The sequence below is a fragment of the Halichoerus grypus genome, chromosome 8, assembly GCF_964656455.1.
Source record: "Halichoerus grypus chromosome 8, mHalGry1.hap1.1, whole genome shotgun sequence".
NCBI lineage: Eukaryota > Metazoa > Chordata > Mammalia > Carnivora > Phocidae > Halichoerus > Halichoerus grypus.
The window spans coordinates 68056617-68074436 of NC_135719.1; the positions used below are offsets into that span (position 1 = coordinate 68056617).

Genomic DNA, 17820 nt, shown 5'->3' on the forward strand with positions numbered 1-17820 from the left:
AAGCTTGGCCCACAGTATACATTCAACAGATACTTGCTGAATGAATAATGAATGAACTCCAGAATCACTTACGGTAAAACTCTTATAAAATGACAAATGCTTATAATGCTAAGAAAATCAGGGATTATAGAATCATTTCCTTTGTGGTTGTATTAACTTCTCTACATTTCTTTTATTGTCATTATTTTCTGCTTTTGGTTCAACTGGTTTATATTACATTTTTAAAGCCATTTTTAGGAAGTAGCTATAGAAAGGTACCAAAGCTAAAACCATAAAACTGTATCCAATCGTTTGTACAGAAGTCCAATTATTACTATCTTTTCTGCCTGCCCATGGCCTGAGGCTCTGCAATTTCCACTGAGCACTTCATGTGTAGAGTAGACCCCACTAGCCCCAACCTAAGAGTTTGTCCCTATGTTAAAATTATCTTTCTTCCAACATATCACAAGCCTGGTTTTATTGGGACTTCTGGGATCATTCAGTGCTGAAAGGGAAGCCTGACATCTACCCCCTGGGGTACCTACAGACCTTCCCTGCCAAACTCAAGGAAATTTCCAGGCCCCAGAACTGCTGAAAAACCTTTAAATACAGGTTACTGATTTGGCCAGGAACATAGAAATGGCTACAAAACAATAAAACTAGCAATTTAATAGGGAGCAGTAGTAAACAAAGCTACTGGTTTACACTAGCTACAGACTCTTTAGATTCCTTAACAATGCATTTCTGGGTGGCTCAGTGGTTAAGCGTCTGCCTTCGGCTCAGGTCATGATCCCAGGGTCCTGGGATCCAGCCCTGCATCGGGCTCCCTGCTCCGTGGGAAGCCTGCTTTTCCCTCTCCCACTCCCTCTGCTTGTGTTCCCTCTCTAGCTATGTCTCTGTCAAATAAATAAAATCTTAAAAAAAAAAAAAAATGCATTTCTATCTCCCCAATTTACCTCAGCTTACAATCAGCACATGTGGTCACTACTCTGTTACCAGTAAGAGGTGAAAAATAGGCAGAAGCGATGCTCTTTGTGTGTTCAGTCAAAGAAATCAAAGGCTGGCTTCTCCTGGGATTCAGGTGCCTTGTATCATAAATATGAATATCCCTGTAAGCGGAGGAATAATTCTCAGTGTTGCCACAGTACATGTAGTGAGCTCTCAAACAGCGCTGAACACAGACACATAACTCATTACATTGAAGAACACTCTGATCTGTAATAATTTTACAAACACTATATAGATAAAAAATGAAATATTAGAAAAATTCCATAACTACAGAATATATATGAAGCCAGTGGATAATACTGAGACAAGATTCTAGTTGGTTTTCCAATCTCTCAGAAGAAAATAAAAACATGGACCAAGTTATAGGTCACATATTTTTTTTTTTACAAGTTTTTTTTTTTAACTTTTTTTTTTTTAAGATTTATTTATTTATTTGAGAGAGAGAGTATAAGCAGGGGGAGAGGCAGAGGGAGAAGCAGACTCCCCACTGAGCTGGGAGCTGGACATGGGGCTCGATCCCAGGACCTGGAGATCATGACCTGGGCCGAAGGCAAACACTTAACCATCTGAGCCACGCTACAAGTTTTCTTCTCAAAAGACTAGAAGTAAATGAATATGGGGGCACCTGGATGGCTCAGTCGGTTACGCATCTGCCTTTGGCTCAGGTCATGATCTCAGGGTTCTGGGATCAAGCTACGCATTGGGCCTGCTCAGCAGGGAGTCTGCTTCTGCCCCTCCCCTCTGCTCGTGTTCTCTCTCTTTCAAATAAATAAATAAAATCTTAAAAAAAAAAAAATAGTAAATGCACATGTCAAGGAAAACAAAAATGTGTTTTTGTTTTAATACTTTCACTATTCATTAAATCCAAAATAATCTTTTTTTTCAAAAGAATCTCTCTTTAAAAAAAAAAATCATACTCAAAAAACCTCAATTGTTGTAGAAAGAAAAATTATTTAGCTATATGGGTATCACAGAAGTCAGTTATCTTTGACATCCAAACTACAGCAGTAGTCCCTCGGGGCACCTGGATGGTTCAGTCGGTTAAACGTCCGACTCTTGGTTTCAGCTCAGGTCATAATCTCAGTCCTGGGATCAAGCCCGGCATCGAGCTCCGCACTCAGCAGAGAGTTGGCTTGAGGATATTCTCTCTCTCTCTCTCTCCTCCCTCCCCCCCACTTGCACTCACTCTGTCTCTAATAAATAAATCTTTAAAAAACAAATAGAACAGTATTCCTAACTTTAAAAGGCATAAATCACAAAACTTTATGAAGAACATACCTCAATCCTGCAGTGATAAAATACTGTCTATGCACTGGGTGGACATGAACAGTTCTTATTTTGCTCAAAGAAGAATTGATAAGTTTCTCATAAGAAGTTCCAGATGTCCGTCTATCTACCAGTGATATATTTCCATTCCAGTGTCCTACTATTAAAGTGGAGGCATCTTCTCCCAAGAAGTCAAAAGAGGAAAAGCTACTTCTTTCATCTCTATATACCTAAGGATACAAATAACAACCAACGTATAAATTCTTTGGTAAAAAAGTTATAAAACACTTTACCTAATAATTTCATTTATCCTCCCATCATCCCACAGAAAGCACAGGGCAAAATGATCATCTCGTTTTACAGAGATGGAAACCAAGGCACTGATCAGCTGTGAGACTCACCTACAATCAAATGGCCCATCCACCCATCTCAGGGTTACATGCCAAATCTCTTAAATCCAATAAACCTCAGCTGCAGATCTATTCTGTGACACTTACTAGGAAATGAACTAAATGTGAATTCCACCCAACTGAAATACCTTAATATACCAAGTAATTTTGCCAACCAAGTCCAAAAATATATGGCCAAATGCTCATCACTCATTCACTCTTGGTAGAAGTGTAAATAAATAAATAACAAATTTCTGACAACTAATCAGAGTACATGTATCAAAATATTTAATGCTTGTACCCTCTGACCCAATAATTTATCTAAGATATATATAAAGACGCCTATTGCAAGACTGCCTATAATAGCAATAAGAAGCAACCTAAATGTCCACCAAAAGAGACCTGTTTAAATAAATGATGGTACATCTCTACTTTGAAACATCATGCATTGCTAAAAAGAATGAGACAGATTTGTACTACAATCTGTCCATACTACCAAGTGAAAAAAGCAAGTTGCAAAAATGTATATAGTATGAATCCATTAGTGCAAAGGAAAAAAACTCTACCTCCATATGCTTGTAAGTATATGCGCATTTTCTGGAAGCATACCTAACCACAATTCTTAACACTGAATCACTAGTTGCTGATTTTTAGTTTTAATAAAAAGTTATATATACTATTATAAACTGAGGTTAACAAATTAATATACCGAAGGCATCACAACCCCTGTACATCCAAAAAAGCCCCAAATGAAACCTGAAGTATTCAGTCAGTATATTAAAATGGCTAAGTGCAGGAGCTTAATTGCAGTGGAGTCAGACCCAAGTGAAAATTCTAGCACTGCCATTTATGTCCCTGAGCAAGCCAATAAACCTCTTTACCTCAGTTTTCTCAACTGTTAAATGGGGATAACATTACTTATTTCACAGGGTGTTATAAGGTTTAACAATATATATATAAAGCTCTCAGATTAATGCCTAACACAAGGTAACTGTTCCATCAGTAGTATCAGGGGCACATTACTTATACATGCAACAACATGGATGAATCTTAGAAGTATTATGCTAGGTGAAAGAAGCCAGACATAAAAAACTTCATACCATATGACTCCATTTATTTGACATCTTGGAGAAGACAAAATTATAGGGACAGTAATCATATCAGTGGTTGTCAAGTGTGGGAAGGGGGAGGGGACTGACTACAAAAGGTCACAAGGTGATTTTTTTCAGGTGATGGAAATTTTCTATATCTTGATTGTGGTGGCAGTTACATAGGTGTAAACAATTTGCCAAAACTCACAGAACCATACACTTAAAAGGATAAATTTTATTGTATATAACTTATACCTCAATAAACCTGACTTTAAATATGTAAGTGGAGAAACTTTACAACTCAGTACTAAAAAGATAGATAACCCAATTAAAAATTAGGCAAAGAATCCAACATTTAGAGAAATCAACAGTTCTCTAAATAAATACAAAGGGCCAATAAGCAGGTGAAAAGACACTCAGCATCATTAATCATTAGGGAAATGAGACACTCAGCATCATTAATCATTAGGGAAATGAGGGTCAAATCCATAATGGCATATGACTTCATACTCACTAGGATGGCTACAGTCACCAGCAGTAAGTGTTGGCAAAGATGTGGAAAAATTGGAATACTCATATATTGTTGATAAGTATGTAAATAGTGAAGCCACTTTGGAAAACAGTTTGATAGTTCCTCAAAATATTAAACACAGAGTCACCATATGACCAAGGAACTCCACTCCTAGGTATATACCCAAGAGAAATGAAAGCATATGTTCACACAAAACTTGTACATCAAAAACAAACAAACTTGTACATCAATGTCCATAACAACATTATTTTCAATAGTAAAAAATGGAAACAACCCAAATGTTCATCAACTAATGAATGGATGAGTAAAATGTGGTATATCCATACAGTGAAATATTACTCAGCCATAAAAAGGAATGAAGTAACGACACATTCTACAACATGGATGAACTTTGAAAACATTGTTATGTAAAAGAATGCAGTCACAAAAGACTACAAATTGTGAGATTCCATTTATATGAAATGTCCAGAAAGGTATATACTGCCTGGGTGGCGCAGCTGGTTGAGAGGCTGATTCTTGTTTTCAGCTCAGGTCACGATCTCGGGTTCCTGGGATCGAGTCCTGAGTTAGGCTCCATGCTCAGCACAGAGTCTATTTCAGGATTTTCTCTCTCTCCTTTTGCCTCTGTCCCTCCCCTTGCTCATTCATGCACTCCCTCTCAAATAAATCTTTTTTTTTTTTTTAATTTGAGAGAGAGAAAGAAAGATTGAGAGAATGAGTGGGAGGAGGGACAGAGGGAGAAGCAGATTCCCGGCAGACCAGGGAGCCCGATGCGGGACTCAATCCCAGGACCCCAGGATCACAACCTGAGCTGAAGGCAGATGCTTAATCGACTGAGCCACCCAGGTGCCATCAAACAAATAAAGCCTTAAAAAAAAAAAAAAAAAAAAGAAAGACAAACACACACCCAACATCACCCTCAATGGTGAAAAATTGAGTTTTTCATCTAAGATCAGGAACAAGGCAAAGATGTGTACTCTAACCAGTTTTATTCAACATAGTACTGCAAGTCCTAGCACAATAGATAAAAAGAAATAAAAGGCATCCAAATTGATACGGAAAACATAAAACTGTCACTGTTTGCAGATGTCAGGATACTATACATAGGAAACCCTAAAGACTCCACCAAAAAGCTATCAGAAGTAATAAATGAATTCAGGAAAGTTGCGGGATACAAAATTAATATAAAGAAATATGTTGCATTTACATACACTCATAATAACAAAGTAGCAGAAAGAGAAATTAAGAAAACAATTCCATTTACAATTGCACCAAAAAGGGGTGCCTGGGTAGCACAGCTGGTTAAGTGTCCGACTCTGGGTTTTGGCTCAGGTCGTGATCTCACAGTTGTGAGGTGCTCACTTAGTGCGGAGGCTGCTTGAGACTTTCTCTCCCTCTCCCTCTGTCCTTACCCCACCCCCACTCTCTCTCTCTCAAATAAATAAATAAATCTTAAAAAAAATTGCACCAAAACGAATAACTAGGAATAAATTTATTTTATTTTTTTTTTAAAGATTTATTTATTTGACAGAGAGAGACACAGCGAGAGAGGGAACACAAGCAGGAGGAGTGGGAGAGGGAGAAGCAGGCTCTCCACCGAGCAGGAGCCCGATGTAGGGCTCGATCCCAGGACCCTGGGATCATGACCTGAGCCGAAGGCAGACACTTAACAACTGAGCGAGCCACCCAGGCGCCCCTAACTAGGAATAAACTTAACCAAGGACATAAAAGACCTGTACTCTGAAAACTATAAAATGATCAAAGACATCGAAGATGACACAAATGGAAAGATATACCATACTCACAGACTGAAAGAACCAATACTGTTAAAATGTCCGTACTACTCAAAGTAATCTACAGATTCAGTGCAATCCCTATCAACATACAAAAAGCATTTTTCAGAGCTAGAACTAACAATCCTAAAATCTGTATGGAACCATAAAAGAATCCAAATAAACAAAGCAATCTTAAGAAAGAACAAAGATGGGGAGGATCACAATCCCAGATTTCAAGATATATTACAAAGTTGTAGTAATCAAAACAGTATGGTATGGAACAAAAACAGATCAACGGAGCAGAATAGAGAGCCCAGAAATAAACCCATGATTATATGGTCAATTAATCTATGACAAAGGAGGCAAGAATATACAATGGGGAAGACAGTCTCTTCAATAAATGGTGCTGGGAAAACTGGACAGCTACATGAAAAAAATGAAACTGGACCACTTTCTGACACCATATACAAAAATAAACCCAAATGGGGGTGCCTGGCTGGCTCAGTTGGTAAAGCATGCTACTCTTGATTGTGTCATCATGAGTTCAAGCCCCATACTGGGTGTAGAGCTTCTTTAAAAATTAATTAATAAATTAATAAAAACTGAAAATGGATTAAAGACCTAAATGTGAGATCTAAAAATCATAGAACTCCTTGGGGCACCTGGGTGGCTCAGTTGGTTAAGCAACTGCCTTCGGCTCAGGTCATGATCCTGGAGTCCTGGGATTGAGTCCCACATCGGGCTCCCTGCTCAGCAGGGAGTCTGCTTCTCCCTCTGACCCCCCCCATGCTCTCTCTCATTCTCTCTCTCAAATAAATAAATAAATAAAATCTTTAAAAAAATAAAACCATACAACTCCTAAAAGAAAACATAGGCAGTAATCTCTTTGACACCAGACTTAGCAACATTTTTCTAGGTACGTCTCCGAAGGCAAGGGAAACAAAAGCAAAAATAAAAGAGATTACTGCCTAATTTTGCTAAGTGAAATTAAGTCAGACAGAGAAAGACAAATAGCATGATTTCACTTATATGAAATCTAAAAAACGAACAAAACAAAAAAAGCAGAAACAGACCATAAATAGAACTGGTGATTGTCAGAGGGATTCAAAGGGGTGGGGGGAGAATAGGCAAAATGAGTGAAGGGGAATGGCAGATACAGGCTTCTAGTAATGGAATAAATACAGGAATAAAAAAGGATAAAATGTACAGCATAGGGAATACAATCAATGGTAATGTAGTAGCATTGCATGATGACAGATGGTAGCTACACTTGTGGTGAGCACAGCATAATGTATAGAGTTGGTGAGCCACTATGTAGTACACCTGAAACTAATGTAACATTGTGTGTCAACTATAATAAAAAAAATAGTAATACAAAATAAAAGCTTTTACATAAATTAAAAAATAGTAAGAGCAAACACTTATGTGTCTGGCTGTATTCTGACCACTTCATTAAACTGCCTCAAGTCATTCAATCCTCATGACAACCCTATGAGGTAGGTACTATTACCATCCCATTTCACAACTAAGGAAATGGATGCACAAAGAGGTTAAATAACTTCCAAGGTCACACAAGTAGTAACAGATGGTCTGGGATTCAAACTTAAGTAGTGTACTTCTAAAGTTCCTATTCTATATCACTTCACCCACTCTGGTATAATAATCATTCATGTGGCATTTCATAAAGAATCCAGAATATCATCTCAAGTCAATATGTAAACACATTAACATTTACCTCTTCAAAAATAGCCCTCGAAAAATCCCCACAGCGTAACGTGCCATCATAGCTCAGTGACAGTATGTGAGCCGGATTCGCAGGTGAGAAGTAAAGACAACTAACTGGCTGACTGTGGGGTTGGAAAACATAAACTCCATCTTCTTTAGATTGGTGAGTCTGTAAGAGAGTTGGGAGCAGGGAGAGAGACAAAAACTAGTGAAAAGTAGTAACACTTTGTGTCATTAAACTATTTATTACATTCTGTATTACATTCAGTCTTTTCTTAGTCTGTAATTATGCCTACCTCATTCAGAAGGTCAGAACTAAAAACTTTCTATTATCACTAAATTACTTTTTTCTAATTTTCAATCCAACAATACTGTCACATTTAACAGTTTCCAGCAACTAGCAAACTAGTTTTCTCATAATGCAGAAGGAAAAAAATGCAGAAGGAAAAAAATTACTGTTTATTATGACTTTAGTTCATGAAATCCTCAGGAAATGAGAAATCTGCTCTTTATTTCACATACAGCATAATTCCCTAATACTAAAAACATATCAATACCATTACTACTTTGCTTCCTCAGCATGCTTCTATAAATCAGTCTAAGCACAATTTTCATAAGGTATTTGGTCCTGACACAAAGTGATAATTTAAAAAATATTTTATCACTGGGGCTTCTGACGACCCTTGATTTCAACTCCGGTCTTGATCTCAGGGTCATGAGTTCAAGCCCCATGTTCTATCCCCTAAATATACCATGAAAAATGCATGTATTTCAATTCCACATTAATATTATTACTACTTCTAGGGATTATCCTTTCCACAACTGGATTACCAATTCCTAAATCATCACTTCTCAGACCTGGATAAGCTATATTCCTATGCCATATGTCATATTATGAATCAGAACTATCATCTCCAAATCTGGCTTAATCTGCTCTGAAATACTCAAGCATTTTTGTTTTCTTATTTTTTTATTTTAAACAGAAGAATTTTTTTAAAGGAAAGAAAGGGAAAAAATTATAATCATATTCACTCCTCATCCTACCCAGAGTTAACCACTGTAAATATCTTCACATACTTGTGTATACCGTTTATTTTTTAGAAAAACAAAACTCTCCATTGTTATAAAAAACCTAAATACAGAAATGTAGAAAGACAATTATTAAAAATTACTCCAAATCCAAAATTACCTAAAATTATCATTAAAATACTAAGCTATTATATCTTTATATGTACTTAAACAGAATGACAGAGAAGAAATTTAGAAAAAAATAAGATCATGCTACATATGCCATTTTTAATAGTATTAAATTTAACTACACTTCAAAATAATAAAAGAAAATCAGGCTGAAGGAATTTTTGAAGTTTGAGTACAGCTGGGGATTAGGGGCACCAACTCACCATGCAGTTGAACCACATATAACTTTTGACTACCCCAAAACTTAACTACTAATACCCTACTGTTGACTGACATCCTTAATAATAACATAAACAGTCAATTAACACATTTCGTATGTTATGCATATTATATACTGTACTTTTACAATAGAGTACGCTAGAGAAAAGAAATAATAAAATCATAAGGAAAAGAAAATACATTCACAGTACCGCATTGTTTTTCAATACCGTAAGTTTATGTCATCTGTTTACTAGATAAATCATGTCAGTACCTGTCAATATTATCTTATATGATACAAAACACTGCAGATATTATATATATTACTAACACTAAACATCAAAAATGAAAACATGTGAAAAACAAATTCATATTTACTGACAGGTGTAACAACTCATGCATTGATAATAAAGTGGCAATAGGACTGCTTTATGATAGCCTAGTGTAATCAATACAATAGCTTCACAGTAGCCTAGCCTATACACTAATGAATGACTCCCTATATTATGGTATATGGTATTACAGTCCTATTCACAAGGCAGTACTGGAAAGTTACTTTTTTTAAAAAAAAAAGCCACTTATCTGTGATGATAGGCTGATAGTTTCTTCAATAACAAGAGAGAAAGATATACTCTATGGTAATATAATTCTTTGAAAGCAAAATTATAAAACAGTAAGAAAGCTAACACATTATTAATTTTATATTAAATACTATCCACCTTATGCCTATGTAAGGAAAGGCTATCCATTCCATACAAGTCTTGCACACGATGTTCTACACAATAACTACTTAGGCGATGAGGATGATAATGACACAAAAATGTCTCATATACTTCTTGCTGTATAGTTGTACAGTTACTAGATTTTCACATGAAGACAGACACATATACAACAGATAAATTTATTTTATTTTTTTAAAGATTTTATTTATTTGAGAGCATGAGAGAGAGAGAGAGACCACGAGCAGGGGGAGGGGCAGAGGGAGAAGCAGACTCCCTGCTGAGCAAGGAGCCCGATATGGGACTTGACCCCAGGACCTTGGGATCATGACCTGAGCCGAAGGCAGACGCTTAACTGACTGAGCCACCCAGGCATCCCACAACAGATAAATTTATTAACTGTACAGCAGGATGACTATTTACTAAGTGGAATGGATCATCATAAAGGTCTTCATCCTCACTGTCTTTACGCTGAGTAGGCTGAGGATGAGGAAGAGCTGGGTCTTGCTGTCTCAGGGGTGACAGCAACAGAAGAGGTGGAGAAGGTAGACGGAGAGGCAGGAGAGGCAGGCACACTGAGTGTAACTTTATGGAGTACATCATAATTTCTGACTTTTTTGTTTTTTCATATCTCTAAAAATATTTCTATATATATAGTACCAATTCTTCCACCATTTGCTTTAGTTACAGTGCCCATACCATAGAAGGGTCCATGTTGTAAAAGTCAAAAGCAGCCTTGAATAATCAAAATGCTTCTGCCAGATTGACTAATGTCAATTTGTTTTCTAAAACTGCTTCATCATGTGGCACTGGTTCAGAAGCACTCACCTCCAACAAGCATTCTTCTCTTAATTCCTCTCTCTGGTGGGGAGTCTTTTGGCTCTTGAATTCCTCCAAGATCCATATCCTGAAACGCTTCACTCCCACCATTTTTGCCATAACCACAATCTCTTTCATGATTTCCTTGTCTCTGTCATAAATCCTGTGAAGTCATGTACAACATCTGGACATAGTTTTCTCTAGCAGGAATTTATTCTTTCAGGCTTGTTTTCACGGCTTCTTCTATAACAACAATGGTATCTTCAATGGTGCTATCTTTCTAGACTTTCATGTTTTCTCTGCTGAGGTTCTCTTCCATAGTGTTGACAACCTTTTCTATAGAGTACCATGTGCTATGAGCCTTAAAGGTCCTTAATGACCCCTTGATCTAGAGGTTGAATTAGAGACACAATGTTTGGGGGCAATACTTTCATGCCTTTGGTGTTGAACTCATGGGGTTCTGTGTAGCCAGGGGCATTGTCCAATATCAAAAGAACTTTAAAAGGCAGTCCCTTACTGACAAAGTACTTCCTGACTTCAGGGAAAAAGCATTAATGAATCCAATCCAGAAAAGTGCTCTTGTTTCCAGGACTTCCTGTTGTACAGCCAAGACTGGCAGCTCATGTTTATCTTTTCCCTTCAAGGTTGGGGATTAGCAGCTTTATAGATGAGGGCAGTCCTGATCACAAACCCAACTGTATTTGCACAGAAGAGTAGAGTTAGCCTATTCCTTCCTGCCTTCAATCCTGGTGCTCACTTCTCTTCCTTACTAATAAATGTCCTTTGTGGCACTTTTTTTTTTTTTTCCAGAATGCACTTTCCTCTGAATTAGAAACCTGTTCAGGCAGATACCCTTTCTCAGTAATTTTCTTAATGGTGTCTGGGAACTTGTCTGCAGTCTTGGGTCAGCAGATGCTGCTTCTCCTGTTACCCTGACATTTTTTAAGACAAACTTCTTTCTAAAATTATCAAACCATCCTGTGCTGGCATTAAATTCTCCAGCTTCAGATCTTTCACCTTCCATTTGTTTTGTCATATGATGACTTCAATTTTTCTCAAATCATATTAGTCTACAGGTATGTCTTTCTTAGAGCAATCCTATACCCACATAAAAGCAGCATCTTCAATACGAGATAAAAAGGTATTTTGCAAAAAGTACAAGGCTTTCCACATCTGCTGGAGTAGCTGCAGCAAGGGCTTTACAAATTTTTCTTTTTTTTTTTACAATAGTCCTTATGCTAGATTCATTTATCTTGAAATGCCGGGTAACTGCTGCTACCGACCTCAATTTATAGTATTTATCAAGCAATTCAACTCTTTCCTGTACTGTCCTGAATTTTCTGTTTCTTGGGCGCACTTTCCAGAATCACTAGTGGCACTTCATATGAGTCCTATGGTGTTACTCAAGGTATATAGTATTGCACTAAAGACAATGAAAAATATGCAAGAATCTCGAGAGATCACTTTTTCAGCAATACACAATTATGGGAGATAAACCGTGCACATGGAGATGACTGGTGTTTCAAGGAATAGCTAGGAGATTTTTAGAGTAGTACAATAGTATAACAATAATTTTATGCAGTTATGATTTAATACTGCATTTCTACATTTATTTACATTTCTCTTGACTGTGAATGGTGCCACATAGGATCTGTGTTTGCTGAAGATTTGAAAAATGTTAACTTTTTATAAAATAGATTTGTATATATTTTATGGTAGTAAATGAAAAAATAGACTAGTATCTACATGTATTTTATGCATTCATGACACACCTTTTTTAATTTTTTCAGAATTTCTAAGCTACATGGTTCATCTACAAGTTTTTTTCAAATTGTCACAAATCTCCAAAAAACTTTCCAATCCGTGTATAAGTGGACCCACACAGTTCAAACCATGTTAAGGGTCAACTGTATTTGTAACTATATCAAGCGATATCCCCTAAAAAGGAAAAAGTATAAAACAAAAGGAGTGGTAGTCATTATGCTTTATTTTTTTAACTATGTCTCAATTTTAGACATTTTCTGTTGATTGAGAGCATTATTTTCATCCCTTCACCAATCTCCCCTTTCTCCATCTCTATATTTTGTTATATTATTATTTTTATTTTGTCCAGGTTGATAACATTCACATCCAGTTCCATAAACATAGCTCATATAGCTATTTAATATTAGTTCTGCATTTGAATGGATTCAATGCCCATCACCAATTCTTTTGTCAAGCTTCTCCATACCTCAATTCTTAATTTTGATTTACTCTTAATTGGCTGAGATTTGCTCTGTTTTTTTTTTTTCTAGATGAACTCACAGAATTTCTTGAGTTTTTTCACATGTGAGAATACCTACCAGCTGCCTTTAATTAGAAATGTATCTTGGGCTGCTAAGTATTCTGGGCCATACTTCCCTCAGAACTTTGTAGACATTACATGAAATACTGTTGTAGAAAACAGAAAAGCCCGACTCTTTCCCTTGAATATAATTTATTTATTCTGCCTAAAGAATTCTTTATCGTTTAAGTTTCAAGTTTTCTTAGAACATGGTATACACATTCAATCTGCCAATTCCATTGTGTCTTTTCAGAAGAATTCTCTTTGAATATATTTTCTGTTCCACTGTTGGGTCATCTTTGACTGTCTTCCCTTACCTATTGGCTTGTCTGTGTTCGAGATTACCTCAAATCTTTAATGTCTGTAATTTAGTTTTCAGCAATGTCTATTCTGTTCCTTGCTTTTGTCTATTTATTAGTTTCTATTTGATCAATTTGCTTCCTTAGTTCTGCAATCCGCTTTTCCATCTCATTCTCTTGTTTTATCATCTTATTTCTGAGTATTATTTTACCAAATAATGTTATTAACTTGCTCCACAGCAGCACTGTCCAAAAGAACTTTCTGAGATGAAAAAAATGTTATATGTAGGCACTATCAATGTAGTATCCACTAGCTATGTGTGGCTATTAAGCACGTAAAAAGTGCCTAGTGTAGGGGCGCCTGGGTGGCTCAGTCGTTAAGTGTCTGCCTTCGGCTCAGGTCATGATCCCAGGGTCCTGGGATCGAGCCCCGCATCAGGCTCCCTGCAGGAAGCCTGCTTCTCCCTCTCCCACTCCCCCTGCTTGTGTTCCCTCTCTTGCTGTGTCTCTGTCAAATAAATAAATAAAATCTTAAAAAAAAAAAAAGTGCCTAGTGTAACTGAAGAACTAAATTTTCTTTTTTAATTTAAATATAGTCTTTTTTAAAAAAAGATTTATTTATTTGAGAGAGAGAGGGAGAGCACATGAGCAGGTGGGGGAGGGGCAGAGGAGAGAGAGAAGCAGACTCCCCACTGCACAGGAAGCCCGATGCAGGGCTCGATTCCAGGACCCCGAGATCATGACCTAAGCCCAAGGCAGATGCCCAACTGACTGAGCCACCCAGGTGCCCCATAAATGTAAACAGTCTCTTAGAACCAGTAGCTACTATACTGAACAATAGAGTTCTACAGTCTGGAACTGAAAAGAATTTCCTTTCTTTCCTTGGGTTATGTTTCTCTTCTAGGTCTGTCTTTGCATGCTAGGTTCTTCTGTTGTTTTCGCAATAGTGTTTGTCTAGTTTCCAAGTCACTTCTTTTCCTTTCCATCATGCTTGAATTGCTCTGTCCATGTTAGATGCTCTGATATAATATGTTGACTCTTTCTCCCAGTATCTGACATCAGTTCATTTTTTCCTCAGAAAAAGACAGGCTTTCCTGTAACCAAGAGGAAAGATAGGGGGAGGGAGCAGGAGGAGGGAGGTAGGTAGGTGGTTTCAGCTGAAACAGTATGCTGTATTTGTTGGAATTCCTAGACTGGGAGATTCTATTCATTATTTTATATCAGGATTTATACCACCTACTTGGCAGGTTTCTGGGGAAGGACGTGGCTTATACCACTCCCACAGACCAAGAAAATTTCCTTTGTAGAGAATTAGTCCTACTGTTCACTTTCCCCACTTCCCCTGTTTCCCCCCTTTCCCTATTCCTCACTCAAAAGAGGAAAAAATCTAAATATCTACTCAATGTACTTCTCTCTAGTTTTGAGAATATAGGTGAAAATCCTCAGGGTTTGGTCAATTCACCAATATGGATTTTGGTTGTAGGGCAAGGTAGAAGCTAAACTATGCTGTGGCCCCCACCCCCCAGCTGAGCTAAAGAAGTACACTGCATTGTTATACTTCTTCCTTACTGCTGTAAGTTTCTTTTTTTTTTTTTTTTTTACTTACTGATTTGACTGCTTTTTACTCATTCTATGGAAAATTCCAATTGCCCATTTTAATCCGAATATACCAGGTTAACAGAGCTTCTGGGGCACCTAGTTCAGTCGGTGGTGCATGCAACTCACGGTCTCAGGGTTATGAATTCGAGCCCCACATTAGATATTATTCTTAAGTAAAAAATAAAATCTTAAAAAAAAAAAAAAAAGAGTACTTCTTACTACTTTAAACCTAATTGAATACAGGACCAGTTTGTTTTGAGCCTAGAAATGACTATCTGTGCACAGTGAATTGGAATAAGAAAACTGGAAATACAAGTACCATTTAAAACCAGTATGGTGCTTTTTTTTTTCCCCTAAGCGGCCTGAGGTGACCTCTGAAAATGGTTTGCTATTCGCTTGACCCAGAAAACCCTACGAAATCATGTAAATGAAGAGGTTCAAATCTTTGTGTTCACTTTAAGAACACACGTGAGGGGCGCCTGGGTGGCTCAGTTGGTTAAGCGACTGCCTTCGGCTCAGGTCATGATCCTGGAGTCCCTGGATCGAGTCCCGCATCGGGCTCCCTGCTCGGCAGGGAGTCTGCTTCTCCCTCTGACCCTCCCCCCTCTCATGTGCTCGCTCTCTCTCATTCTCTCTCTCTCAAATAAATAAAAATCTTTAAAAAAAAAAAAAAAAAAAAAAGAACACACGTGAAACTGCCCAGGCCATCAAGGGTATGCATATCCGAAAAGCCACTAAGTATCTGAAAGACGTCACTTTACAGAAACAGTGTGTGCCATTCCGTCACTACAATGGTGGAGTTGGTAGGTGTGCCCAGGCCAAACAGTGGGGCTGGACACAGGGTCGGTGGCCCAAGAAGAGTGCTGAATTTTTACTGCACATGCTTAAAAATGCAGAGAGTAATGCTGAACTTAAGGGTTTAGATGTTGATTCTCTGGTCATTGAGCACATCCAGGTGAACAAAGCCCCCAAGATGCGGCGTAGAACGTACAGGGCTCATGGTCGGATTAACCCATACATGAGCTCTCCCTGCCACATTGAGATGATCCTTACTGAAAAAGAGCAGATTGTTCCTAAACCAGAAGAGGAGGTTGCACAGAAGAAAAAGATATCCCAGAAGAAACTGAAGAAACAAAAACTTATGGCCCAGGAGTAAATTCTGCAGAATAAATGCAAATAAAAATAAAAAGAGAAAAAAATAAAAATAAAATAAAAAAAAATAAAACCAGTATGGTAATTCTAAAAGAGGAGATGGGGCCCTGGCCCAGCATAAGCCCTCTTGTTCATTCCTTTGCGGTCTATACTCCAGCCATATGAACATTCTTCCAGGTCCTTAAATGTATCAGGTAGGTTTTCCCCTGCCTAAGGTCTTTGACATACTCTTCCCCTCGCCTGAAATACCCTTTCCCCTTTCTTTACTTGGTAAGAAAGGGGAAAGGAGGCTTGCCCTAATCCCCCAAATTAGGCCAGCCCCCTGTAGTGTGTTTTCATTTACACTACTTTTCCTTCAGGCCATTAATCACAGTATATAATTCACTCCACTTATCAAATATGTAATTATGTATTTGGCCATTATTTCATTAATGCTGCTTTGGCCACTAAATTCTAAAATCTAAGAGGGCAGACACAGTCTTTGCTCACAAATGTCTAATGGCTGGGAAATCATTAGAATATTACTTAGCACAAAATACTCAATAAATGTGGAATGAATGAAGGAATGAATGGGTAATTGGGTGACTTAATAAAGGATAACTCAACTTTTGATTCCAGGTGACACTAGCAATCTGACAGAAAGTTAAGAGGAAAAACTGAGGGAGTGTCAAGGCAATTCAATGGGGGAAAGGATAGTCTTCTCAACAAATGACAACTGGATATTCATATACAAAAAAATAAACTTGGGCCCTTACCTCACATCATATTTAAAAATTACTCAAGACGAATCAGCAAACTAAATGTGAAAGGAAAAACTATAAAATTTTTAGAACAAAAAACCAGGAAAAGCTCTTTAAAGCTTGGGGCTGGGGCGCCTGGGTGGCTCAGTCAGTTAAGCTACTGCCTTCAGCTTGGGTCATGATCTCAGGGTCCTGGGATCGAGCCCCTCATCAGGCTCCCTGCTCGGCAGGGAGCCTGCTTCTCCCTCTCCCTCTGCTGCTCCCCCTACTTGTGCTCTCTCGCTCTCTGTCAAATAAATAAAAATAAAACCTTAAAAAAAAAAAAAAAAAGTTTGGGGCTAGACAAAAATTTTTAAGATATAACACCAAAAGCACAATCCATTAAAAAATTTTTGACAAATTGGACATCATCAAAATTCAAAACTTTTGCACTTCAAAAGACAGCATTAAGGAAAAAAAAGACATCATTAAGAAAATGAAAAAATGTCAAAGACTACAAGAAATATTTGCAAAACACATCTAATAAAGAATTTGTATCTAGAATTTACAAACTCTTCTAATTCAATAAGACAAACCTAATAAAAAAAATTTTTAAATTAAAAAAAAAAGCCATTTCACCAAAGATATCCAAATGGCATAAAAGATGCTAAACATCATTAGTCATTAGAGAAATGCAGATCAAACCCACAATGAGATACCACTTCACATCCACCAGAAAGGCTATAATCAAAAAGACAGACAATAATAAACACTGGTGAGCATGTGGAAAAATTAGAACCCTCATATGTTGCTGGTGGGAATATTAAATGAGGCAATCACTTTGGAATGCAGTTTGGCAGTTCCTCAAAATGTTAACAAATTACCGTAAGACCCAGCAATTCTACCCCGTACCTACCAAGAGAAATAACACATATCCAAACAAAAATGTGTACACAAATGTTTATAGTAGCATTATTCAGAATGGCCAAAAAGTGGAAACAATCCAAATATCTATCAAGTGATAAAATGG

General features: G+C 37.4%; 1 protein-coding gene across 6 annotated transcripts in view; it reads right to left on the minus strand.

Annotated features, from left to right (window-relative positions):
* Positions 1-17820, minus strand: part of WDR76 (WD repeat domain 76) — a 58000-nt gene that overhangs the window by 7372 nt on the left and 32808 nt on the right. For 5 of the 6 annotated variants that reach the window (XM_078079425.1, XM_036119985.2, XM_078079426.1 and 2 more), the window contains 3 exons: positions 7776-7934; positions 2266-2483; positions 936-1088 (listed from right to left, as the gene is read on the minus strand). In XM_078079425.1, the coding sequence (XP_077935551.1) occupies positions 936-1088; positions 2266-2483; positions 7776-7934 (530 nt within the window). The remainder of the gene's footprint in view (positions 1-935; positions 1089-2265; positions 2484-7775; positions 7935-17820) is intronic. The other variant, XM_036119983.2, reaches the window with a different exon arrangement.